General features: G+C 40.6%; 1 protein-coding gene across 5 annotated transcripts in view; it reads left to right on the top strand.

Moving 5' to 3' along the window:
- The window catches only part of CDIN1 (CDAN1 interacting nuclease 1), a 162556-nt gene extending 136913 nt beyond the window's left edge, over positions 1-25643 (top strand). For 4 of the 5 annotated variants that reach the window (XM_048486647.1, XM_048486648.1, XM_048486645.1 and 1 more), the window contains one exon: positions 23343-25643. In XM_048486647.1, the coding sequence (XP_048342604.1) occupies positions 23343-23457 (115 nt within the window). In that variant the 3' untranslated portion in view covers positions 23458-25643. Of the gene's footprint in view, positions 1-20464; positions 20565-23342 lie in introns of those variants that run through there. The other variant, XM_048486646.1, reaches the window with a different exon arrangement.
- The last annotated feature ends 1447 nt before the right edge of the window (positions 25644-27090 follow it).

Here is a 27090-nt window from a genome sequence, read left to right as displayed (position 1 = left end):
ATTGAGACTGTTGCTGTCTTGTCATTTAGTTGTGAATTGTATAATTTGTCAAGGTCATGAGCATAGATTGCCACATAAAAAAACTCAGGCCTGAACCTTTAGTGTCAAAATAAAACTGGCAGCATGTAGAAGAGGCTATAGAAAGTATGCAAAGACTTCACATTCTCAAGGCTAGCATGTCTTGCTAACTTTCAGGTATACCACGTAGGCAGGAGAAGGAAACTACACTTCATACTCCACATGTAGGTTTCCAAGTGAACGAAAATAGAGTCCAGCAATACCAAAAACAAAGCTTCTCAGTGCAAAATATAAGACCCAAAAAAACAGCAGTATCTAACTCTAACAGGTAGAGGCTAAATACACTTTGGTTTCAGAAACGAGATGAAGGCAAGCAACTCATCTGAAAACCTTGGAAAGTTTCTGCAGTATTTAGCTCTATGACAGAGAAAAAAATCCCTGCCTGTGGTGCTCATCCATGACCCATCTAGTAGTGAGGACATACAGAGCTTCTGGATGATCTTTATTTATAACATTTATTAAGTGTCTTTTATGTGTGTTTTTTACAAGTGTTGCCTTATTTAAACTGTAAGATGCCTTAAGTTCCACAAGGTAGAAAGACAGCTCTAGTAGAAGAAAGAACATATTGGGACAATATCATCAACAGACCAAGAGGTATCCAGAGATTGGCTACTGGGAGAGGGGCATCTCATAGGGGAAAAGGGATCCTCTGGGTTATGCAGAGTGGCCCTTAAATCTCCCGGGACAAGTGGGATTTTTGCCTTTCTGGGGGAAGATAAGAGACATCAACTTTATATGTTGAGTCGTTAATCTAATGCAGTGATGGCGAACCTTTTCGAGACCAAGTGCCCACATTGCAACCCAAAACCCACTTATTTATCGCAAAGTGCCAACACGGCAATTTAACCTGAATACTGAGGTTTTAGTTTAGAAAAACGATTGGCTCCGAGGCATGCGTTACTCAGGAGTAAGCTTGGTAGTAGTTGGTGGCTTTGCTTTGAAGCAACCGTGCAACTCTTCCAACGGGTGAATCACAACCCTAGGAGTGTTTACTCAGAAGCAAGCCCCATTGCCAGCAACCGAGCTTACTCCCAGGTAAAGGATCGCGCTTCAGTTCTTCGCATGAAAATCAGTGGGGTTTAGCAGTGCTTAACAGGGTTACCTACACTGCTCCCCCAAAACTAGGTTTTAGGTTTAATTCTAATAATCGAGCCCAGCAGCCCAGGCCAGCCTAGGTGTGTGGTGGGGGGACTCTGCATGTGCCCACAGAGAGGGCTCCGAGTGCCACCTCTGGCACCCGTGCCACAGGTTCGCCACTACTGATCTAATGGTTTGAGTGCTTAGCCTGATGGGCTAAGCTGGCAGTAGTTGGAGGTGAGCAGAGTGCTGAGTCAATCACAACTATAAAACAATAGCAATGTAAATTTGTTAGAGTTGTTAGAGAGAGATTAGTCAGACAAGAAGTTTTGGGTTAACATAATACTGCCAGAAACACTTGGGGCAAACACATTAACAAGTCATTTGTCTTTGCAGGGTAAATAGTCCAGGACTGCAGATGGGAACACTTTCCTATGCAGGGGGCATTGTTTTCTCTTAATCCATTTAGCAAGTATGTGAGGCAGGTATTTGCAAGGCACATATTGGGTAAGGATAAGTCCAAACCAGTTTTTGGGTATACTAGCCAGTGCAGAGAATGGGCTCCCCATTTTGGCACATCACTGCTAGGGTTGTCAGGACACTGCTGTCTTAAAAATCAGAGCTCCCCCAACTCACCAAGGCTTGAGCAGTACTTAATATCAGCCTCTCACAAGAAGGAGTAACAACACCAAGAAGCTTCAAACAAATCCCGTTTTACTATTCATCTATTTTTAGAGGCACAGTGTATTTGCACATGCTGTATAACCAGCACTTTGAGAAAATCATTCAAATTAAGAGTGACAGTATGCTAAATAATGGCCTGTATGCTGTCACTCCATTGAGCAAATTCTTCCTCCAGCCTGAGAAGCCTCCCTCCAATGTGTGACTCCCTTGCAGAAGAAGTCATCTGGCCAAAGTGCCACAAGTTAGAAAAGGGCTTCTTAGGTTGAAGGCAGGCTTCAAACTTTGCTTTACAGTAGTATGGTGCAAGCCAACATTACATAAAAATAACAAGCTATCAATTCAGCTTTCCATAGTTTCACTTTATGTGATGAAGAACGCATTCAGATATCTCCTAGGCATAGGTATTTATTAAAACCAGTATTTGTAAGGATAAAAGCCTCTTTAATATCAGTAATATTTCCATAAAAACTAGTATTTTAACACAGAATTTGTAACACTGTTAAAAAGGAGCAAATAAGAACTGCAAAGAGAAAACAATGTCTAATGAAATCTACTTATATCTATTTTGTAATACCTTATGAGTTTTTTCCTTGGAAACAGGAGTTCTTAAAATGCATATATCAAAGGTGATATAAATTACCTGGAATTATAAATGAATTTTAATTCATATTCTTACTCCAACAAGAATTATAGCTCTTTTAATCTCTTGAATTTACCATTTTTTCCCAGTTGCCATAGTGAGCAAGCAGGTAGAATGAGCAAAGCTGCTAGATTATTTTTTCTCCTACCTTTTGAACTGGTTTAAAATAATGCTTAATCTATTAGACATGCTTTAAACTAAGAAAGTGAATGTGAAAGTAGAGCAGGTGCAAAGTCTAAAAATGACAGGTTCAGAAATAGTTCTGTTTATCCAAAGACAGTATACTGCCTGCCCTGTTATAACAAAAAAAATTGTCCTTTTTTCCTCTTTACCTAACGCAATAGCTTTTCTCAGAGAAATAAAACCAGTGGCTTGAATCCAGTGATGGGCAAACAAAAACAGACTTTGCGTAGTCTTACTTGCACACGATCTTGTGCTATACCTAGAACTTCCCTCCCTTTATCTTATAATGCCCTGAAAACTTGGAAGTCAGGACCTGGTGTGCAGGTTTCTAACACTTCTGTTTGTGCAAAAGCCCTTGTACATATAGAAATCTTCTGGCAGATCCAGGAAAGTAGTTTCTGCAAAATCCACTTCCTTGAAATACAAGCATTTGTGACATACATACTTAAGTTTATCTAACCAGTGATTTTTTTTTGTCTGTGTCCGGGGATTGCCGCTGTGGCGACAGCATACCATCGACTTCGGCCATTGCCTGGGGCGGGGCTCGCTGCCAGTTGATGCGCGCAGCTATGAAGCTCCGCCGGCCCGCCCCGGCTGGGAAGCCCCGGCAGGGAGCCGAAGCGGCCGGGCAAAGCTGAGGCGGCGCATCTGCGGCTCGTCAGGCCGCCGTCACAGTTGCTGTGCGTTGTGGCAGCCGGGCACAGCCACGAAGCCGGGAGGAAAGGATGGGGCGGTTTATAAATCGAAACAATAAATAAATAAATATAAGGGGGAGGCGGCCGGGAGAAAGGGGCTGGCCGTGACGGGGGGAGGGAGGGTGTTGCAGGAGCCCGGAGAGGGACGGGTGTGCCCGAGAGTCGGAGGGGCTGCAAGGGAGTGCCTGGACGGAGGGGAAGGAGAGTCGGGGAAGGAGTGGAAAGAGGAGGGGACAGAAGAGGGAGAGAAGGGAGAGACCAAGACGGAGAAGGGAGAGAAAGAGGGAGAAGAGAGGGAGAACGGGGAAGAGGTGAAGGAGGGCAGCGCAGCGGAGCGCAGCGGAGCGCAGGCAACGCTTGGGGACTGCCGCCGCCTCTCTGAATAAGCCTTGGCGTGAGTGCGTCCAGCCAGTGACAACAGCAGCTCCCTTGGGGAGGGGCTTTTGAAAAGACCCAGTAGTTAGGGGAGTAGAGGAGAAGGGCCTGAAGGGAAGGGAGGGGCTCTTCCCCCCTTCCCTGCGTGACACCCTGTGGTTCAGGCAGCTGACATTTCTAAGACCCCCAAAGACCGGGGCTCGAGACAAGGAGACCAGCACCTTGGAAAGGGACGGTGGGACGGCTTGTCAGCCTCAACCGCAGGAGGGGGAGGGGGATCGCCACAGTCTGTTTAAAAAAGATGCCAGTACTCATATATAAGGTTGGACAATTTTCTGCCGTTTCCCTCCTCAGAACTTGGGATAGTTCTGGAAAAAAGTTCAGGCTCTCAGTACCAGTGACTATCATCACATACACAAAAAATTCCTGGATCTAATCATTATTCAGGCTGGAGAGCTTCAGTCTGACACCTATAGTTGCTCTATTGATGGGATTGCAGTCCATACTGGGTTTCCCTGGAAAAAAAGGACCTATATCATTCCCTTCCTCTTGAATCATCAGGCTGCCCAACCATGTCAATATAACTTTGATTGAATGATACTGGAATTCATAGTAAAATATTCATTGTTCTACTTTTGAAGCTTTTCATATTTTGTAATACAGCTTTTTTCATTGAAAATAATGCAGTCTTTTTAAAAATTCAGTCTCTTACAAAGATACAGTAACTTTTCTGATCAGAGCATCCAGATTACAATTCAGTTTTTACAAGAAAAAAGCCAGACTTAAAACTGAGATAAACAAAAATGTAGATTTTAAAGAAAACCCCTCCCAATTGAATATAATCATTTTTGAGTGCCTAATTTACTATTAGGTAGGCAGGGAAGTGTAAAGTATTTCTTTAACATCTAGCCCAATTGGAAGAATACTGCTTTCTGTGAAACAGTGGAATTCAGGAAAGGGACCTTAGAGCAAGGACTATTTTGTTCTGAGTTCTCAAATAAAGACCTAATTATTAAACCCTCAGCACCCTAGTCACAGGCACACACAATAAGATGCACATGAAAGGGGGGGGGGGTGGAGAGAAATGTTGTGTTTTGCACATCTTACTGATCTGGCAAGGACCACAGCCAAATCAACAGCTGCACAAAAAAGAAAAGGTTTCTGCTGGCACTAGGGGGTCAGAGATTATTCAGAGATCATCTTGCACTGGCCCCCCGATGGCCTGTTAGTTCAAGCCTTAAAAATAAACAACAATTAATCACCTAATGGCAACAAAAGTTGACCAGCACTTTGGCTGCCTGGACCTCAATTTAACCTTACTGAATAGCTTGTCTCATGTTTTCTGTCACCCTGGCAGTTTGCAGCCTGGCATTGCTTTAAAGTCAGTCAGTTACAAGCTTAACTAAATGTTTACTTCTAGCTCTTTCCAAGGATGATCTATAGTTTGAAACTTGGAGAAATCAGACAATAGGGAGGATTTTCTTTTTCTCCAACAGCCATTCCAGAGGACTCAGGATGAAAATACAGACTGAGAGAAAGCTTTGTGGAACATACACATTATTTCCTTATATTCCACGCACAAAATAGCAGCTACAAGTATCTTCTTCAAAAGGAGAAATTGTTCCAACTTAAAAAAAATACAAGTATAAGGGTGAATTTTAACCATTGCCTGCCATCTTAGAACTTGTCATCTTGTTACTATCACCACTTAAAAAATTAATAAGCAAAGAATCTTGCAAACTGTACTTGAAAGTTTATTATTATATGAACAACAATACTGAAACCATTGGATGTGGAGACAACAACAAATATGCTTTTTAAATTATTCCTCAGTGAACCCTTTTAATATAACTAAAGCATTTAAAAGTGTGGAGGCTATTTAACTTACAGTTTCTTTTGGACTTTTCTAAACAAGTAAATGGATGAATATATTTAAGAACAGAAGAAGTCTGCTGTATCAGATGAGTGGTCCATCCAGTGTGCTGTTTCCCACATTAATTACCAGATGCCCTAGCAGACGCATAAGCATGGAGTCCACCCAGACCTCCTCCTGTTATTGAACCCACACACACACACACACCTGATATTCTAACAAGTATGGCCAGAAAAAATGGTGGTTGCATTTAACCATCATATCTAACCGCCATTGATGGACCTGTTGCCCATGAATGCATCTAATGCCTGTTTAAAGTCATCTAAGCCAGCAGCAATGGGAATAATAAGATACAGACTACAGAGTGCCACTGCTAGATATGGAAGAAAAATTCTAAACTGGTAATTCAGGAGAGGGCAGGGCAACTACAAGTTGTCTGCATGAGAAAAGCAAGCCTAGTAGAAAAGCAATCCATTCTTTACTGAGGAATAGGTTAAATAGCTCTATTGAGACCTATAGAGCTCTTCTTCCACTTTTGCAACTGCAGTTGGTACATGCCCTTTATTCGTCAGATGGGTTGGTTTTGAATCATTCCATAATAAGATTAATGCGTTTCACATTTCATACTAAAACAGCATTTCATACTAAAACAACTTTTTCATACTAAAACAAACTCAGTTGGGTTGGGTGGTTTACAGTGCTGCCCCTCACAGAGCTGCCTTTTTCAGAATGCAATATTTATGGTTGCAAACTTCAAAATGGCTTTTAAAATTCCCAGTAGACATAAAACTAGTGCATTGTTCTAAGACAGTGAAACACCCAAAATAATTATGTCATGGTGTAAGCCAGACAATTTATTGATGACATAACAATAAACAACAGTAATGAAAGCAAGAGCTTGATAAAAATTAAACTGTATGCTGCTTAAATGTGATTGTGTACATTTTATGTGTTCTCGATCAGCTATTTGAAAAGCTTTTAGTAAATCTTAGAAATCCATAGCGAAGGTAGATATAATAGTACAGGATTATAATGCTCGTAATCAGTGCCAGATTTACGCTTGGCAGGCTGAAGCCTAGGGCCTCAAAATCTAGGGGACCTTCGGCCTAGGTGTATAATATTTTTATACATATAATATATAATATTTCCTTAAAATTCGTCCTTTATCCACAAAATGTTTAAAAGTTCAGTTATGACCAAAGATTTCATAGTGTTAATTTTAACATTTATGCATTTTTTTCAATCACTATAGTATTTAACAGTAATATTTTATGTTCTTTAGTGGAGGAATTTGAATTGTGAAATTTTAAACATCCATTATCTACCTTGCTTTTACTCAATTTTGTTTAAAATACTCTTCCATCTTCTAGTTGTGAGGATGGGGGATTGGGAAGGGCCTCACAGGTGGAATAGCCTAGGGCAGGGGTGTCCAACTCTGGCGCTTCAGATGTTCATGGACTAAAATTCCCAGTTGGCAGGCCAGCAGGGGCTGATGGGAATTGTAGTCCATGAACATCTGAATTGCCAAAGCGCCTCTGGCCTAGGGTCTATCTTCCTCTAAATTCAGCACTGCTTGCAATACTTACGCTCACTGCCATCAACTGAACTGAAGATGTTTATTAAGTTTCCTCAGCTGGAGAGGTAGTAAAAGGGGAAGTGGCAAGCAAAAAACAGACTTCATCAAATGTTAAGTGGCAAGCAAAAAACAGACTTCATCAAAGGGAGCTCTGAATTTTGAAAATTCGTACCCCCACCCAAAATCCTGTTGGTCTCTAAGGTGCTACTGTACACAAATCTAGCCAATGTTTACTTTGCTAGTAGATTCAGCTGCACTTTCAATTGTGAAGGAAGTTCCCTTTTCCACTCACATTGATCCTGAGCCTAACTATAGCAATAAGTGTCAGGTCAAGTAAGCCTTTATTGGCATTAGAAAAAGAAAGAAAAGGGTTACATATTAGAAGTCAAAAATAATAACAAGAAGTCAAAATACAATTTGCAACTCTAAGCAATTCACTGAGGCTGGCCACGCTCGGGGGGTGCGTCGGTGTATATGACGCCAACTCACCCCCCCCCCCCCGGGACCATTTGCACGAATGGTCCCAGTAGGGGCAGGGAAGACGGCGCAGCCTGCGCGGAGGCTACACCGTCCCTCCGACCTTCTGGTGCATTGCCCAGGCCAGGGGACCTGCCCCCCTGCCCTGTGCAACAGCTCTGGAGTCGCAGGACAGGGGGGGGTGTCCCCTGGCCTGGGCAATGCGCCGTAAAATTGGAGGGATGGTAAGGCATTCAGGAAAGTGGGGGGATGGCGCCTTCCAGCCGCTGCCATTCGCACAGCAGTGTTTGGAAGTCGCTGTTTCTGAAAAACCTTGCTCAGGGAGCGAGGTTCGGAAACAGTGGCTTCGCACTTCTCAGGGGTTACGAGGCCACCGCTGCTGTGATGCAGTGGCAGCAGCCGTGTGAACCCCTCCCCAGGGACGCTGTTTTTAGCGTCCCTGGGACGCTGTATTCCACCCGTGCGGAAACAGCCTGAGTCTCTATAATATCTAATAATAAATTTGAAACTAGTGTACAATGTGCAGGATCCTCATTATTTAGAAAGAAAAGTATCTTATGGAAGTCCGACAGGCCTGAGCACTTAGCAAATAAAGAATTTTTATATTTCATTCTCAGTTGAGTATGTTTCGGGCAGTAGAAAAGAGTGTGTTCCAGGGTTTCCGCACGGGGAGGAGTTTGCACAGCAGGCGGAAATGCCACTTTTGAACCTCGCTCCACAATCAAGGTTTTTCAAAAGTGGCGCCTTCCACCCGCTGCCGTGCGAACAGTAGTGGATGGAAGGCGGCGTTTCCCTCCCGCCTTCCTCAGCTGGCTTACCTTCTCCTGCTGACTTCTGTCACGTTGTGGAGGCCAGGGGACACGCCCCCCTGGCATCCGTCTCCAGAACCGTCGCTCTGGCTAGGGTGGCATGTCCCTCGGCCTCCACAACATGATGGCAGACAGCAGGAGAAGGTAAGCCGGCTGGGGAAGGTGCAGCCTGTGCAAAGGCTGCACCTCTACTGGGACCGTCTGTGCAAACAGTCCCAGGGGGTTTATCGGCATAATTTATGCCGATGCACCCCCGCTTGTTGGCCATGCAGAAATGGCCCTAGTTAGGTTACTGCTGTAAGGCATTTTGCTGATGTCTCTGATTTATATATATATGGAGAGAGAGAGAGAGAGAGAGAGAGAGAGAGAGAGTTTAGCCACTCATTTGCACTTTAAAGCTCAAATTAATATTTGATAATGTTATTAGTAAATGTAGAAAATCTTTCATTTTTAAACAGGATTTGTTATAAAGCAGAAGGACTGGCTATTTTTAATGTCATATATATCCTCTTCTGCATTTGTATAGCTGATAGATTTATAGCAAAAACACATATCAACCTGCTATATTCCTTTACCAAATGTAAGAATTCTAGTGACTTTGCTTTATCTCACTGGCCTCCCACCCCATCTTGACAGGTCTGGCCAAAATGTGTAAATCTGCATGATGCCTTGAAGGTAACATCTTTTTGAGTTATAGGCTGCCTTATGATTGGTTTAGGAAATGGACTACAAGATTACAAAAAAGATTATGAAAAATGGTCACCTTTCAACCATGTCCAGAGTTTGAAAATGCCTGTTTTAATATGAAACTATCACAACTTGACTCTGAGTGGTCATGTTTATTTATATCCATGCTTTCTATTACAGTATTAGCAATTTATGTATAGTATTTTGGATCAGGCTTGGTACCTTTTTTGAAAACAACTTCAAGATTTAATTATTAAACAGAGTAAATCAGTAAATGACAGTTTCATAACAATAAAACTTCAGGAACAACACAGAGGTTTTTAAGGTAATTTGTTATATTTGCAGAAAAGTCAGTGTACCAAGGCCCTTATATCAGTGGAAAAATGTGTTATCCGTCTTTTAAGAATATCTTTATTCCTTTCAAAGAAGCAAGAAAAGGAAATAGTAGTGAAAGAAATATGTAAGAACATAAGAACAAGCCAGCTGGATCAGACCAGAGTCCATCTAGTCCAGCACTCTGTAATCTTGCTGCCAGTGGCTCCACCGAGGTGCCGCTTTTCAAGAGCTTTCCTCACATGCAGGAGGTGAAAGCAATGGCCTTCTGCGGCTGTTGCTCCTGAGCACCTGGTCTGTTAAGGCATTTGCAATCTCAGATCAAGGAGGATCAAGATTGGTAACCATAATCGACTTCTCCTCCATAAATCTATCCAAAGGCCTTCTTTTTAAAGCTATCCAGGTTAGTGGGCCATCCACCACCTCCTGTGTTGGCAGCATATTCCAAACATCACAATCTACACATTGCGTGAAGAAGTGGGTTTCCCTTGTTATTAGTCCCTAAATTCTTTCCCCCAGCATTTTTTCTAATGTATGCCCCCTGGTCTCCAGTGATTGTGAGAAAGAGAGAAAAAAATTCTCTCTCTGTCAACATTTTCTATCCCATGCATAATTTTATAGACACTTTCAAATCTATATCCCCCTCAGACGTCTCCTCTCCAAACTAAAGAGAGTCCCAAACTCATGCAGCTCTCTCCTCATGGGAAGGTGCTTCAGTCCTCTCAATCATCTTTGTTACTTTCTCTGCGCGCCACATTTTCTTGTCTCTTCGATATCCTTTTTTTTGAAAGATGTGTGGCTGACCAAGAACTGAACACTTGCAATTACTCCAAGTGTGGTTGCCGTACCCACCTTCTCTTATATAAGCGGCATGACGTAAATCTTTGCAGTTTTATTATCAATTCCTTTCCTAATGATCCCCAGCATAGAGTTTTGTCCTTTTTCACAGTCGCTTTTGCCACATGATTGAGCTGATATTACGTTATTCCCATGGAACTATCAAAGCTAAGACAACCCAAATCACTTCTCTTTCCAGGGTTCTGTGATCTGATCGAGCATCTTCGACCCCAGCGCTGTAATGTGAAGTTTGGATTTTTTTCGCCTAATGTGCATCACTTTTACATTTTGCTACGATTGAACGTGCACACATTTTGCTGGCATTTCTGAGCCCACTCACCTAATTTATCAAGGTCCGGCTGGAGCTCTTCGCAATCCTTTTTGTGGTTCCTCACTCACCTACATAATTTGCAGTAATCAATACTGCAAATCCTTGGCCACCACGCCACCTTTTGCACCCCTACTTCCAGGTCATTTATGCAAATAGGTTTGAAAGAGCACTGGTCCCAAAACAGATCCTTTGGGGACACCTTACCTCCCTTACATGCTTTCCATTGTGAGAATTCTCCCCATTTACGACCTCAATTCTTTTGCGTTTCCTGTTTCTCAACCAGTTTTAATCCATGAGGAGGTATTTCCCTCTTATTCCTTCTTCATTGCTGAGTTTTCTCAACAGTTTCTTCGTGAGGAACTTTGTCAAGAAAGCCTTTTGGAAATCCAAGTAGACAATGTCCACTGGTTCCCCCTTATCCACATGCCTGTTTACACCCTCAAAGAACTCTAGTAAGTTTGTAAGACAGGATTTGCTTCTGCAAAAGCCATGCTGACTCTTTCTCATCAGGTCTTGCTTTTCTACATGTTTTATAATTTTATCTTTAATGATAGATTCTACTAATTTACCAGGAACAGATGTCAAACTGACTGGCCTGTAATTTCCTGCCCCCCCCCCCCCCCCCAATTTATCCTTTCTTAAAGATTGGTGTGACATTGGCCATCTTCCAGTCTTCAGGGATGGAGGCAGATTTCAGGGATAAGTTGCATATTAAAGTGAAAAGATCAGCAATTTCATGCTTGAGCTCTTTAAGAACTCTTGGGTGAATGCAATCTGGGCCAGGGGATTTGGTAGCATTTAATTTATCAATGGCTGCCAGAACTTCTTCCTTGTCTACCACTATTTTCGCTTTTGATATGATAAGGACTTTACAGGGTTTTTTGTTTCCTTTCTCTTGATACATTCTTATGGGATAGATCAAATCCCAGATATCAGATCACCATGGCACCTAGAAATTGTACAGGGGAACCTAGTTTTTTCAGCAGTTATTTTATTTGTTGTGTCACTTGGTGATCTTCAGAAGTACAAAGCTTAATTATCATTTGACTTCAGAGTGTTTTGTTGTGTAACATAAAGCACACGTGCATGAAGTTCTTGTCATTTCTTGTTTATATGTTAACCGTACCATTCAGTTATGGTAGATTAATCTTTTTTTACCAGTTGCTTCTTATACTTCCTCCAATATTCAACTTAATGGAGCTTTTTAAAGCAATAATGAAATTATAAGAAATAGGGGAGAAATTAAATTAAATAAGGATTAGATGATAGCTTTATGTGCTTATAACCACCATGGTTACCCCATATTCATTTATAAACTGCAACACTTTTTCATATTTTTAATAAAATTATACAATACTGTAAAGAGTTTAAGTTTTCTGGTCCAACAAATTAGAAAAGGCATGTCCAGGGGGGCATCCCTACACCTACCAACTTCTTCAGAGGAAGTCTAACCAAGGGACCCACACACACCGCAATACACCAAGATCGGTGTATTGACCCACTTCCTCATGGAACTCTTCAAACATCAGATCCAGGAATGGCCAAGGAGGAAGGGCTCAGCCACTCCCCAGGCTGCAAGAGAGTAAACTGTAGCAGCTAGAAAAGAGCCTAGACTGAATTAGAGTATCAAGATCTGCTTCAGTTAATCTAGATGGCTGTGCAGCTGAGGTAGAAAAGCATGCATTTTATCTTATGAATAAATCTACTTGCTCATGTTGTTTGAACAGATGTAATAGTCATGGTGATTTAAGTTTTGCTATATATTTTTCCTTAACAATAAATTGTTTCCTTCAAGAGAAGCTGGATTACAATATCCTGTTAACCTCTCATGCCCACTATCCAGGAATAGGTCAAGGTCTGAATTTTCCTAACTAGAACTTCACTGTAAGTCTTGGTACTGCTTTACTTTAATTAAAACTTCAATGTAGTATATTACTCTGGAGCCAGAGATGTAATTTAAAGAAAAGTGCTAAGTGAAGGCAGCAGAAGGTAGTAGCTGTTATGGTAGAGGTCAGTGACACCCCCTACTTGAATCCATTATCTGGACAAAATGGGAGGGGGAGGGGGGTAAAAGGCCATCACATTCTACCCTGTACTAAAGTTTTCAATATCAGCATATATTATTTTTAATTGGTACCACTAACACGAGTCCAAAAATGATCAAGGAACAATAGGCTACAAAAGGAACAAAGAAAGCCCCAAATAACAATTAAGTAAAGATAGTCCAAAGGATGCCCTGACCTGAATGCCTCAGGCTAGCTCAATTTTATCCAATTTCAGTGGCTAAATAGGGTTGGCCCTGGTTAGTATTTGGATGGGAGACCACCAAGGTATTCCATGGTTGCTATGCAGAGGGAGACAATTCAAACCACCTCAGTAAGTGTCATGCCTTGAAAACCCCAAGGGGTCACCATAAGTTGGCTGTGAATTGGTGGCACTTTACACAGAGAGAGAGAGTCCAAAACACAGTGATGAAGGGCAATTGTTACTTCATCTTTGACTTTCAGTCACCTTCTGGCATAATGTTAGGTCTTTTCTTTGACTAATAAAAATATGGGGTGATCCAACCAAAGTAAAGCACTAACCAATTGAGGCTAGAAAGCTTTAAGTGTCCTGAGACTGAGGACTAATGCTCAAAGCAGTATATCTTTGCCAGGCTGCAGCTTGGATCCAGTGAGGCACAAGTCAAAACATAAATGAACTTATTATAGTTCCACCTGTGCAAAGTAAGTTAGTTACATGAGTTCTTGAATGAACAAGTGGGAACACAGTAATTACAAGCAGCTACCATTGTCATCTTGCATTTCTTCTTGCCAAGAGCTCTACCACAAATGGAAATTTTGTGCAGGATCCAACACCATAGTGAGATTTTTTTAAATGAATCATAGATTTGCAGGAAGCTAACTTCTTTACCCATCACATTATTTGTTACCTTTTTTTGCACTCAGACAGATTGGCCATTTAACATACAGGGAGGAGGAGGAGGAGGAGGAGAATTTGCATTTATACCCAGCCTTTCTCTCCTGTAAGGAGACTCAAAGAGGCTTACAAACTCCTTTTTCTTCCTCTCCCCACAACAGAACCTTGTGAAGTAGGTGGGTCTGAGAGAGTTCCGAAGAACTGTGACTAGCCCAAGAAATTCCAGGGAGTGGGCCCCAAGAGGGGCCACTAATGGCTAGGTATAAGCACAGCCAGGCCCCAGCAACTGTGCCATCTGCTTTGGGGCTACTTGGCTCAAATCAATGTCAGCTTACCCATTGTCTCTACTGCTGTCACTTTGAAAGAGGAAGCAATGGATAAGCTAACACTTATTGCTGGAGCTGCTGTACTGGGTGGCCTCTGTTGCCTTGACCTGTAGTGCTATGAGGGCTGCTTAATTCGGCTTGTTCCAGTGCCACTTTAACTTCCCATTCTGCTCCTGCCTGTGCTCCTGCAGACTCTTGACATGCACAGACTTGCTACTTGTCAAAAACAGCCATGACAGTGAGTCATAATTCAAATACTGGGCATGGCTCAGGCAAAATAAAGCACTTTCATTGTATAATCCTGAACAGAGTTCTAACTTTCACATGAAGTCAGTGGGTGTAGAAGGGTGTAACTGTTTAGAAATGCACTGATAATTCCTGCTGATTTCAATTAGAAAGTTCAGTCTGTCTTTAATGGGATTTTAAAGACCTCAAGGCAGGCAACGGTGATTATGGGTCATAGAGAGATTTGCAGATCCAAAGAACTAACAGTATAAATTAGGCAAAAGGAATGTGATCAGAAAAAGAATGAGGAACAAGTACTTGTACTCCAGTTCCACAAAGGAGACATATTCCTGAAAACCTGTCTCCATTTAAATACTGCTTTGCTGGATCCAGTACTAATGCAGGCCCCATTTGCACTATGTGAGAACGGAAGTGTATTTATATTCATCTTGAAAGCAAATGGGAATTGGTATCCCTGCCCAGTATTTTACACTACTGGCCACATACAGTTCATCTGACTACTTTTCTGCATGGTTTTTTTCCCATTGGTTCTATTCCCCATACTTCTTCAGCTTGCCCCTGATTTTTGTATGCATTTTTGTGCCTTTTTGTTTTCACTTCAAAATCTTAGGGCACTTCCCAAGTTTTTTTTTCAGTCCTTTTAAGACGTCTTTTACCCCAGTCTTTTTCTGGAAGCTAATTTCAAATCACCTTTTCCCTCATGCATAATGGTTCTATTAGTTTTCTTGTCCTACTCACTCCCACCCATCTCCAGCTACTTTTTGATAATTTTACTGTCTTCATCATCAAACCACTCCCCCCCCCCCTTCTCATCCCCATCCTGAATTCAAGGGGTCTTGTGAAGATTATAACCCTTGTATCAATATAGTGATATAAGAATGTACCAAAAACATAAAGTTTAGTTAGTTCTTTGAATTATCTGTTACTTTTTTCAAGTAAGTCTCCAGCATTTTTCTTTGCGGAGATAGGCCCTTTTCCTTATATTTCCATGATGGCAGGGGACAGAAACTTACTATTTCAATGAACATGAGAATTCAGACAACATCCTGCGCCTATAATTACAATGTGTATTACTATAATGATACTTTAGTGTGATTTTTTTACAGCAAAAATCCGGGGGGGGGGGGGGCACTTCCAGTGCTAGAAGAAAGCAGAGTGGCTTGAAATGGACATAGCACTTCACATAAGGTTCATAAACAGATTGGTGGCAGAGCTGCTCCCTTTTTAGGCTTCCCTGTGAAAATACAGGCAGGCATGTGGATTTCTCACATTGACCTACCACAATAGCCAGCTGCAGCCCCCTGACCCCAGGAAGGCTTCCCCTGTCTGCAAAGTCTTGCATTTGTCTATAGAGGCCCCCCTCACTTTTTGTGCCTAAGTGTGTGTTCATTTTCAACCTTTTTTTCAAATTCATCATTGTTACCATTGTATCAATAGAAGCATGTTCAAAATATAAGGGGGGGAGTGTTATGATGTCAGCAATAATGATATCATCTTTCCCTACAAATCCTGATCATTTAAGGTATGTGCAAAGGAAAATAAATTGACTCTACAACTATGAAAATGCAAAGGAGTGCAGATGTGTGGTAGAACTGTGCCCAAACAAATTCCAGTGTTTGAGAATTGCAGACCAAGAAAATCAGGGTTGAGGATGTGGAAAAGCCCTTCTGCTTGCATGATTATCACTGTATTTAGACTATATTTTTAGAATATAATTGCTAAAAGATGTTGGAAGAGTTAAGCCCGTTCTGCACATGCAGAATAATGCACTTTCAACCCACTTTCAATGCACTTTACTGTGCCAAATAGAAAAATCCACTTGCAAACAATTGTGAAAGTGGATTGAAAGTGCATTATTCTGCATGTGCAGAAGGGGCCAAAGCGTGCTTCACTCTGGTCATGAACCCATTGGTCTCAATACACTGGCCTATCTCTTTTCAGACAGCTTCTGGTTATTTTCTTGACAGTAATTTCTATTTTAAAGATGTTTCTCAGAATTCCATTTTATCATCATGAGCAATAGTTGCAGCATTTTCAGATCTTGTCCTAAGACTTACTTTTTCAAAGCGATCACAAAAGAAAAGTTAGTCACCAGTTTGTTAAACTGTATCATTAATCTAAAAATAAGTTTCTCCACTTACTCTATAATTTAGATCCCTGAGCTGGATTCTTCACACATCAAATCTATACATATATGAAAAATGGTGATGAGTCTCATATTTAAAAGGGTGGTTCTTGCTTCTATCCTTGACCTTATTTCTTTCCTCTTGACACAAAAGCAAAAAAAAAGGTTAAATGACTTTTCAAATTAAGGCAGCAATAATTAACTACTGGCATTGTTTGTGATTTTCCAACTCTTCGAGCTAATGAGAGAGAAATTAGTGCTTAGCAGCAGGAGCTCCTGAGAGTCAGTGCCAAACATTAAATGTGCCAACAAGTTAATTTTGGTTTTAAGTATTTCACTTAAGTCTTTTTGAACAATGAATTAGGATTTCTTTTGTACTGGTATTGCATGTAGGCTACTTTTAATTTGCACACAGAGAAATCTTTAAAAGAATACCCAGTATTTTAAAGAGACACAACCTGTTGAACATTGAGGGAGTAATGTCAATGAATCACTACCACTGCCACTACCCAAAAGAGAACACCAGTCTTCCAAGTGATTCAATGAAAGCTTACACATTAGTGTTTTGTTATGTGCCCTCAGTTTGCTTTTGACTTATGGTGAGCCTATGAATTAATGGCCTTATGAATTAGTGACCAAAACATAACAGTCTGGGTCAAGTCTTTCAAACAGAAGGCCATGGCTTCATTTACTGAGTCAGTCCATCTCATGTTGGGTCTTCCTATTTTTCCTATTGCCTCCAGTTGGGGCGCACATGAGAAATGATTTAAGCACTGTTCTTATCTAGGTAAATTCAGACATATTTCAATAACAATAGTGGGATTCCAATTGCAATTCAGGAAGTAGAAGTGTTTAATTTCCTTTGGAGATTGGCAGGTGCTGATTGATACTGGATTCTACCTATGCAATTACAAGGCAGCTTCCGTAACAAAACTTTCTAGATTCTGAATCATATATAGATCTATTTTACAGTGTGGGGACAGTCCTTATATGTCACTGTTACTGCCAGGAAAATAAAACAAAATATTTTCCTGAGTCAGGTTGTCTGGCTACACTGGCTTTATGCCCGGACGCGGAGACTTGTGTGGTTCAGAAGCCTCCATAAGGCTCACAGAGAACGTATATGTAGGATTGTACCAATGATACATGGTTTCCCTCTGGTTTATGCCATTCTAGGATATAATAAAAGCCCCTTTAGAGTTGAATTTATGATTTTCTTACTGTTTAGGATTTTAGTTTGACTAGGTTCTCCAGTTAGTTTAAGGTCCTGTTATTGTTAGGTTTAGGAAAGTCTTGCCTATAAGTACATGTGTTTATCCCTTTAAGGTTTCCCAAATGTTTAAGTTTAGGAAATGTTATTTTTGACATTTGACCTGGATATGCCAAAGCAGTGGCCCTTGAAAGGTTTGATATTAAGGGACAAGAAAGTTGGCTCTGGAATGCAGCTTAGACCAACGCCCAGCCGACTCCTTGAGAAAGACAAAGACCCTCTTTGGACTTGCAAATCAAATCTGTTGCCAGCACCCAAAGGTCCCCAGCCGTTGGAAGACGTGCAGGGACCACCGTTGGACAGTTTGAACTTCTCTTTGTTACAGCGATGTGAGGGGGGAGCCTCAGGGTATTATGAAAGGAAATAGCTGGGTGCGGCAGCAAGCCCACCTGGATTTCGTGAATGGACCTTATTTGCTCTCCATTCAGCACCATTGCGAGATCTCGCGGGAAGATGGCTGACAGCAGGATTTGGTAATCCCATTCAAAAGTGTAACTGTATCTTGCTTTTGAGTTGTTTGTTTTCCTATTGGTGTTTTGGTGAGGGACTTGCCCTCTCACCTCCCACTTCCCTGCCCCTTTGCCCCCCTTGAAGTTTGGGAATAAAAGTTCTTGCACTGCATTGTAAGGGCACGATTCTCCTGACCAAGCTGTGACCATCACTTGCAAATAAAATCCTTTTGCTTTGAAGAACGTCGGCTTCCTGCGTCTCATTACGTTGCTGAGCTGAAATCACTTATTGTTACCCGAGCTGCAGCGGTAACATCACCACCAACACCCACGGGCAGTACTTGTAGAAGGGGATTGGCATAGGTTTTAACTGACCTCTCTTCTCTCTCAGCCGTTCCCAATATTGTGTGAGTTGCAGCAATTGTCATAATTGTTCAGAGCAGGAGGCTGGTCTGCACTTCCCGTGTGTTCCATCCTTGCGTTCCTTTTCTTCCAGTGGTCACAGTGAATAAGTACTTATTACAGACTAAGAGGGGCCTACTTTTTTAAGATCTGCAAAGAGAATACAGATCGTTTAGATCCACAGTCATCAGTTCCTTTAACTGTTTTGAGCTTTTTTCAGTAAGGCAGAATGAAATTAGGTGATGATATTACTAATAGTTGCTAGCGGTGATGGTTAGCTGTGATTAAGCATAGTTGATGTAGAACTGACTATGTACTGTTATGCCTATGAGATTGGTGATGGAGAGGCCCTTTTCTGTAATGTCATTCCCTCCTTGCTGGTTATTTTAACCTTTTCCACCAAAAGAACTAAGTAGAATTGTAAATTCATCTGTCACTAGTTTCTGTACCTTCTTTGCAGTTGAATGCTCCATGGTGGTCCTAGTGCCAACCTTATAGTTCTGTTTCTCTGAGTAACTGCCCTTTCTTTGCTTTCTTTCCCTTTTCCTGTTCTCTCTGCCACCAGGGTTTGAATCGCCCTGTTGTGTTTCTTTATTATACAATAAGGCACACTGGCCCATGCATGCAGAGCCCCCAGGTGTCCCTCCGTCTTGGACCTTCAGTCCGTTTACTCAGAAATAGCAAACAAAGTTCAGCGCAGTTTATGACCAAATCCATTGGCTGCGGATTACAACCTCAGTAGGGAAACATCATAGGGGCTAGTGAGAGGCTTACTTCCAAGTAAGCATGCCAATGGTCCATGCACAATAGCCTCAACACTTTCGGTCAGGATGGAATACTTTGCCCAAGGCAGCTCTTAATTCCATTCAGAGTAGTGTAGTGGTTAAGAGCAGGTGGATTCTAATCTGGAGAACCAGGTTTGATTCCCCACTTCCTCCATCTGAGTGGCAGAGGCTTATCTGGTGAACCAGATGTGTTTCCGCACTCCTACATTCCTGCTGGGTGACCTTGAGCTAGTCAGTTTTTCAGAACTCTCTCAGCCTCACCTATCTCACAAGGTGTCTGTGGAAAGGAGTTTGTAAGCCACCTTGAGTCTTCTTACAGGAGAGAAAGGTGGTATATAAATTCAAACTCTTCTCTTCTTCTTCTGGGGTTGTTTGGGGGAGGTTGATCCGGGAGCATTGAGCGGAACCTGTTGTGGCAGCTCCTGTTGTCGGCAGAATAGGGTAGCCATCCCCCCAAGTTCCTTCTACAGTACAATGCTGCAGTCTCTGGGATAGATGCAGCACCGAGTCACAACTCCAGAGGCTCTTCCCACCTTTGCTCTCACAGGAAGCGGAATGCCCCCTGCTGAGCCAGCACCTAGAAAAAGAGAAGAGTTTGGATTTATAGTCCCCCTTTCTCTCCCATAAGGAGACTCAAAGGGGCTCTTCTTTCCCTTTCCCCCACCTCACAACAAACACCCTGTGAGGTGGGTGGGGCTGAGAGAACTCCGAAGAACTGGGACTAGCCCAAGGTCACCCAACTGGCATGTGTTGGAGTGCACAAGCTAATCTGGTTCACCAGATAAGCCTCCACAGCTCAAGTGGCAGAGTGAGGAATCAAGCCCAGTTCTCCAGATTGGAGTTCACCTGCTCTTAACCACTACATTATGCTGGCTCTCATAGTGAACAACTATACCCTTTTCCACCATGCATCGGTTTTCAACTGGCTGAAGCACTCATCTTCCAACCCCACCATCGCTGACCATCTACTCGGTACGTGATGGGAAAGGGTATAAAGCCAATATTCCTGTTGTTTCTTCAGTTTAAGCAACATTTATATTCTTCCAAATTTGTGACCTGACTTGTTTGTTTTCATTAATTATTGTGGGGGTTTTTTACCTTGCTTGTACAGTCTTCACTATTTATTGCTGCTCCAATTGTTTCCCAGGTTTTGTAGCATTTTAATAGTATTTTGTGTGCTTGTGTGTGTTGTTAGCTATATCAGAAGTCTTTTGTAGGCTAAAAGCAAAATTTTCAGTACATGATACTTCCAAATTCATCTCTCTCTCTCTCTCTCTTTTTATATAGAACAGAAAATCAAAGCCAAAAAGAACTGGAATACTGTTATGTAAACATTAACAATGCTAGTATCCCTGTAGAATAAAGTTCACATGGCTGTAAAGCAGTGATACTCAGTGGCCATTTGAAGATCTTTACATGCCTCATGTGGGTCTACAGAGCACTGTTGCCCAGGTGTGTTTACAGAAAAGTGGGCAAATTCTTAGGCGTTGGAATAATTTCATCATTACTAAATATAAAACTTTTAAATATAAAACTTTTAAAACTCAGCATGTTGTGACCATGACAGTTTTTTAAGGGTTTTGAGTGTGAGGCTAGATCAACATATGCATATGAACACCACTGTTGCATCCTGGCCCATTTAAAAATAAACAACCTTCCAGGAGTGGACAAAGATAACTCCGGAGATAATCTGGTAATTAACCGGATTGTATTATATGTTTATGTTTTGTATGATTGTGCATGATTGGAATGCTGCACAGGGTATTCAGCACTTGTGGTTCTTTTAATTAATGTGCCTCTCCATGATCCATAGAGTATCACTGCCATAGAGCAATAATGTTTCCTGTGAATGACTCTAGATAATCAGTAGGAGGGAATGGTTGATACATCCTGATATTTCCTCTTCATGCAAGCAGGAATTGTTATGTGAGTATAGCAACCTGGAGTGAAGTGTTTACACCCAGATGCACATTTATCCATTTCTGAATGAGAAGATTCCAGTTCAACATCTGACATACATTCCACAGGAGACCAACATAAATCTGTAGTCTGAATTTGTTATTCCACAATTGCAGTCTCCGTGGTCTGAAGCTGGCAACAGACCCCAAGTGCAAATGGAGCAGAATAAGGCCTTTCTCCTTTCTTTGTGGGATGTTTGGTTGAACAACAACCATAATTATCTGGCATACTGCCAGTTAACATTCACAAAGAATTATTTAGTTCAGTGGAATCTAAAGTACGAATCTTCATATAGCACCTTTCATTCTAAACCACTTCAGGATTTAGAATGAAAGATGTGGAGTTTTAAACTGTGCACAGCAATAGCTTTCTCTGTTGCTATATAGCAATGAAAAATAATTATGAGAAATCCACAAAGGTCAAAATGTGATATTCAGTGCAATCCTGAACAGAGTTACACCATTCTAAATCTATGAGTTTAGCATGATTTAACCCTGTTGAGGATTACAAAGGAAAAGCCCTGTTCACATTACAGTGAATGCCTATATCTCCCGCCTGTACATGTATACATCTGTTTGTAAGAAAGAGCCAGTGCACAGTCACTTTACAAATGAAACTGGGGATCAGTACCTGGATAATTGGGAAGTTTGTATCATTGTTCAGCTGTGTATGTAACATGAGACTGTAACATGAGAATTACTCAACGCACATATGGAAAACTATCAAGTGTATGTACATTCACTGCAATTTGTGGCCACGGTTATTCTGTCCTGTCAAAATGGCCAAAAAAGATAATTATTTTGTCCCTTTTCCTACTTGTTCAGTATGCAGTTCACATCCCTTTTAAAATCCATCCACTTTGGCATTGGAAAGAACTCTCCCTAATGAAGCCAGAGCCTGGCATTGCCCACAGTTTTGAATATCCGTATTATCTACTTGGTGAACATTTAAATTATTATGGCTCCTTTGAGACATTTTCATTATAATTAAAGCATTAACAAAAGCTGGTTACCATGTTGAACTGAATGTGGACAGCAGCTTTTGTGTGCAAACCATTACATGACATTCCATTGAACTTGTACATACGGCCTCTTAACAGCTCATCCTGTACTGTTGTTTTTGGCAAGTTCACTGTGCCATGCAATAAATCACAGAAAGAAAGAGCTTTTTGGCCTCATGTTGTTCAGGCTGCTGTAATGTTAAGACTATAGAAAGCTGTTCTGTTTTTAGACATCCTTTTACTAACCCAGCATTCATAATTTATGATTTCACTGTAAAATTCTTGCAACACTACACCAAAAGTAGTGCTTCCCTTTAATTAAGTGCTCTCAGTAGGAAAAATGTGAAACTGATGTGCAAAACCTATCGCTGTATACAATGATTGATAGTGATTACTTCTTTATGAACCCAGCCTGAGGGTCTGAACTTCCTGATGGGTAAAATAGGCTATGGGGCTACTTCCTGAGGTAGCCTTGTGGGGATCAGTCAGTTTTAGTAATATCTGAGGAATTCATGAGGCACCGTTCAGAGACTCTCGGAATCAAAAGTTAGTGGTGAACAGTGCTTTGCCCAGAGTAGCTTCTTGCATTGGTGGTTGATCTGCATTGTAGAGATTATGCATCCAATTTAAAAAAAAAACAACAGTTACTATTCACTTTTCTGAAAATTGTTTTTAAACTCTTCTTTTTTATTCTGGAAAAAATCATGTCAGAAACCAATGGAAAGTATAATTTGTTTTTGCTTGTCTATTTCATTTACAGTCTACCTTTCTCTCTCAAGGCGAATTACATAATTTAAAACAATGCAATCAGAATAGAATAATATATACAATCAACTGTGCAGTAAAATAGGATTACAGTGCAGAAAAACAGAATACTACATACAGTAAATAGGGTAGTCTTTTTGTGTATTAAACAATGATTCTATATAATTATAGCCAAGAGCTTTCATTTGCCTGTTTGTTAGTGTTTATCCAAGAAAAAACATTTTTGTCATATGTCCTTTATGGAAACCAAAGCTTTAAACACAACCTTTCAACAAAGAGTAGAGACATCCTTTAGATGTACCCAAAGTAGTTTGCTAATGTTTTTTTTCTACCTTTGCTGCCAAGTTAACATGATTTGTTGTTGCCTCACCTGGTGATCCTCAGCTTGCAGCTATAATTGCATCATTATTATTTATTTCTGACCTTTTGTCTTTTATGCAGATTTGGTCCCGGACTAGTTATCTATTGGTATGGATTTATTGAAGAGTTGGATTGTCATCGCAATCGGGGTATCCTGCTCAAAGATTGCTTCCCTACTGACATAGTTACTCTTTGAGACAGCATGGCTGAGCCACAAGGGTGGAGAAAAGCTGAGAGGAAAAGGCAAATCTGGAAGCAGTGTGACTTTCCTGCAGTATAAACTATTGGCAACATCTTCTGTGACCTCCAGTTGAACTTTCGCTGTGCAGGATCACACTACTACTACTTTAGACAAACACATGAAGGGTTTCTGTTTTACCTCAATCTTCTGCTGATGCAAGCAGCCAAAAAATACAGACACAGCCCAAACATTATCAGCATTTCTGTCTCTGTCAAACAGTTTATAGATAGCCATAATCTTTCTTCCTTCCGGATGGCTTCTCCTTGCACTTCGAACAAAAGAAGAAATGTGGAGGCTAAAAGGTGTGGCTTTCAGTTTTCCTCTGTGATGTGAACTCACCTTTCAAAAATGCCTTCTGTCATACAAAACCTTCTTCTGGTAAATGTTAATATCCAGACTGACGCTCAAATAAGAAAATTAGTTAATACTTCATCTCTGTTCTTAGTGTGTGGACTGTGCAGATCTCATACAGCTCACTCAGGAGTAGAAAATTATGTCATCTGGCAATGCACTGTTTTAAGTCTGAACTTCCTAGCTTTGGGCGCACAAAGCCAGACAATTCACACTTTTAATGTAATTTTAATGACTAGCATAAGTTACTTCATTTTGTGTTGTTAGAAGCAAAATCATATAATGGGAGTTTTTTTTCCCAAAAGGCTCATATCAGATTTGAAATTAAAACTTAAAAATGTTTATAGTGTATATTACAGTGGATTATCATTTGAGCTTAACTTGACAATCTGCGTTTCAAAGATATTTTCAGTAGTAGCATCTATTTAGATGGGTTCCCTTCATTTCTGTTCACATCACTCACACTATTCTATACTGAATTTACCCCTATTTTTGTCCCTATGTTGTATATACCTAACAAAGCAAATTATTTATTTGGATATTTTACAGTGCAGAGAACTGAAAACCAGCGCATAGTGACTGGTCAGTATAACCAAAGATCTGAAAACTGGACCTAAGTCACAAACAAAACAAATTTACTGAAATAAGAAAGCTATAGACCCAAACAGGCCCACATGAACCCTAAACGTTCCTGTCCGTGACTCTTATGTTACCCAGTTTGAGACTACCGGTTCATAATCCTTCAGGAATGAGTTGGAATGTTATATTAGAAGATGAGTGGAAATATTATATCAGTTCTACTCTTTCTTTGTCCCAGAAAAAAAAGGAACTATTTCTTTAACCCTCATTTATTTGTCACTCTTTTCCCAATCCTAATTTGTGTTCTATATTAATACTTTCCTACATTAATTATCATTTCGGGATTTTGGATCATGTTGTGATTAAATACCTGTCTCAGCAAGCCAATGTTCCACTTTTTATCGAGTAGATTGTGTCACACACCCCACACACACCGTTCTAGGCAATATTTCTTTCAGACAGACAATTTTGCTTTCTTGTTTTTATTCTTTTTTTTAATGAGGAAAATTGTGTGCTGTATTTTTAAAAATAGATTTCATTTCCAGCAGAGGAATCTTACTGCAATGTCAAGATCATGGCCTACTTATTACGAAAAGATTACCCTGGCATTTTGGAAGTAGGTTCCTTTGAAAGGTGAAACCTTCAGAAAAAAACTTATTCTAAGCAGCTGTAACTCATTTATGGTCAGCTACTTAACATATTGTGAGAGGCTTACAGGTCTACGCATAAACATTAGGCAGAAAAATGTGAAGTGTGTAACTGCCTAGTTCTACACAGAAGAAGCATTTAGAATGCCTTTGTCACTAAGCATAAAACTTTATTCTGCAACAAGCCTGGAGATGAGGACTGTCTAAATGGAAAAGGCTTTGAAGGCTTGAGTTACAAAACTGAACCCTGTGTGTGAAATAATCTGTGTGAAATAATTATAAGATGGTCAGGTACTCCTCCCCCCCCCCAATTAAATTTATATGCACAGATGTTGAAAATCCTGCACGTACCTAATCTAATCCATGTTTTGTATGGACTTGATGTGAAATTTGTGTTAAGGGAAGATAGATAAATGAAGTGCTCATGATTTGTTATTTTTGCCTTTCTATAAATGCATCAGAGTTGACTGACTGTGTTGGCATCAGAGTTTTTTTGTTCACGTTCATATGTACTTATTTCTAAATAATCACATTAAAAATAGTACAAAACAAGTTATGAATGCATATGGTTGTTGAACTGAACTGATTATAATTCTGCCAGTTTCCCATAAATGGTGTTGCTGGTCTTCTATGTTATAAAGTGATAATACTTTCATATTCTTTATCAAATACAAGCATCAGGTCGAAGAGACAAAAATAATACTGGCCTATTTTACAATGCTGTAGTCATTAGAACCCTAACATTTCATCCAAATCCAAGTTTATGTAGAGAATATTCTGCAGAGTGTGCTAATGAATTATACCAAGCAAGAAAACAGAAGTGTGCATAAAACTGAATGATGTTCTCACTGGCATATATACACTTCGCAAGCATCTGCTCTTAACAAACGCTGGAAAAAAAGACTTTTCCTCAAGCCATAGAAATTGCAGCATTTGTGTGCAATGAGTTCAATATGGAAGTAAAAAGAAAAAAAACCCAGTTCATCAATAATGAGGCATGGGCACACATGGGCTCATTCGCAGTTGCCAGAGGCAGAGTTAATTACCCTTTTGCTATTCTAAAAATATTCTTCTTAGAAGTACCAAAAGAGGGGAAAGGTAGGGCTAAGAGTAAATAAATGTTTTAAAAGATTTCACACACACTGGATAATGCACTCTCAGTACCCTATAGAATCGTTTGCAACTGGATTTTCCTGGTTCACACATTGAAAGTACATTATCCAAAACTGTGTGAAAGCAGCCATAGAGTTGTCTGGTGATTCTTTGGCTAAGCCAGTAATTATTTGGAGCTCCAGATGCCGTAAATAGCACTTCCTCATACCTAATTTATAAAATATGTTAGCCAGAAAGATGGTGACTTGCCTGGCAATACTTATGGCTAAACAGCAATCTTATGCAAGTTGAATACAAGTCTTCCTGGTCTAAGTCCAGTATTCTTTCTAGTATACCGCACTGGATTTTTTTTCTTTTGTGTCATTCCATGTGCACAAAACTTTGGTGGACTTAAAAGGTAATTTCACTTAGAACCACACTGTTTTGCCCTTTACAGCACTAGGACTGTTCCCCAATAATTATTCTAAAATTGTAAACTCACCCACATTAGGAGGTTGCAAAAATACAGTAGAGTGTACACTCTAAAACAGCGATCCCCAACAATGTGACTATTGGTGCAATGACATATGCCAACACCACCTTATTAATTGACAATAGAAGATTTGATTCACTGTGCAAATAAAAATGGCACTGTGTCAGTGGCAGCTACCACCACAGTGTGGGTTTTATTCTCTCTCACTCCTCTTTCCTAGTGCATTTCTTAAATTATCCTTCTTCTATACTTGGGCTTTCTTTGTGTATTTGGCTATGCCTCCAATGACAACCATTTTCTAGTTAGCTCCACCTCTGCACCAGCCATTTTGGGGTCATATCCACCATCCTGTGTCAGAATTCTAAAAGTATAAACCGTGTTTAAAACTTGGAAACCCCTGCTGTATACTGCAAAAGATGTCCAGGT

This window comes from Sphaerodactylus townsendi, linkage group LG02 (genome assembly GCF_021028975.2).
Source record: "Sphaerodactylus townsendi isolate TG3544 linkage group LG02, MPM_Stown_v2.3, whole genome shotgun sequence".
In the NCBI taxonomy this organism is placed as follows: domain Eukaryota; kingdom Metazoa; phylum Chordata; class Lepidosauria; order Squamata; family Sphaerodactylidae; genus Sphaerodactylus; species Sphaerodactylus townsendi.
Note: the sequence above shows the minus strand (reverse complement) of the source record. Positions and strands in the feature narration are given on the sequence as shown.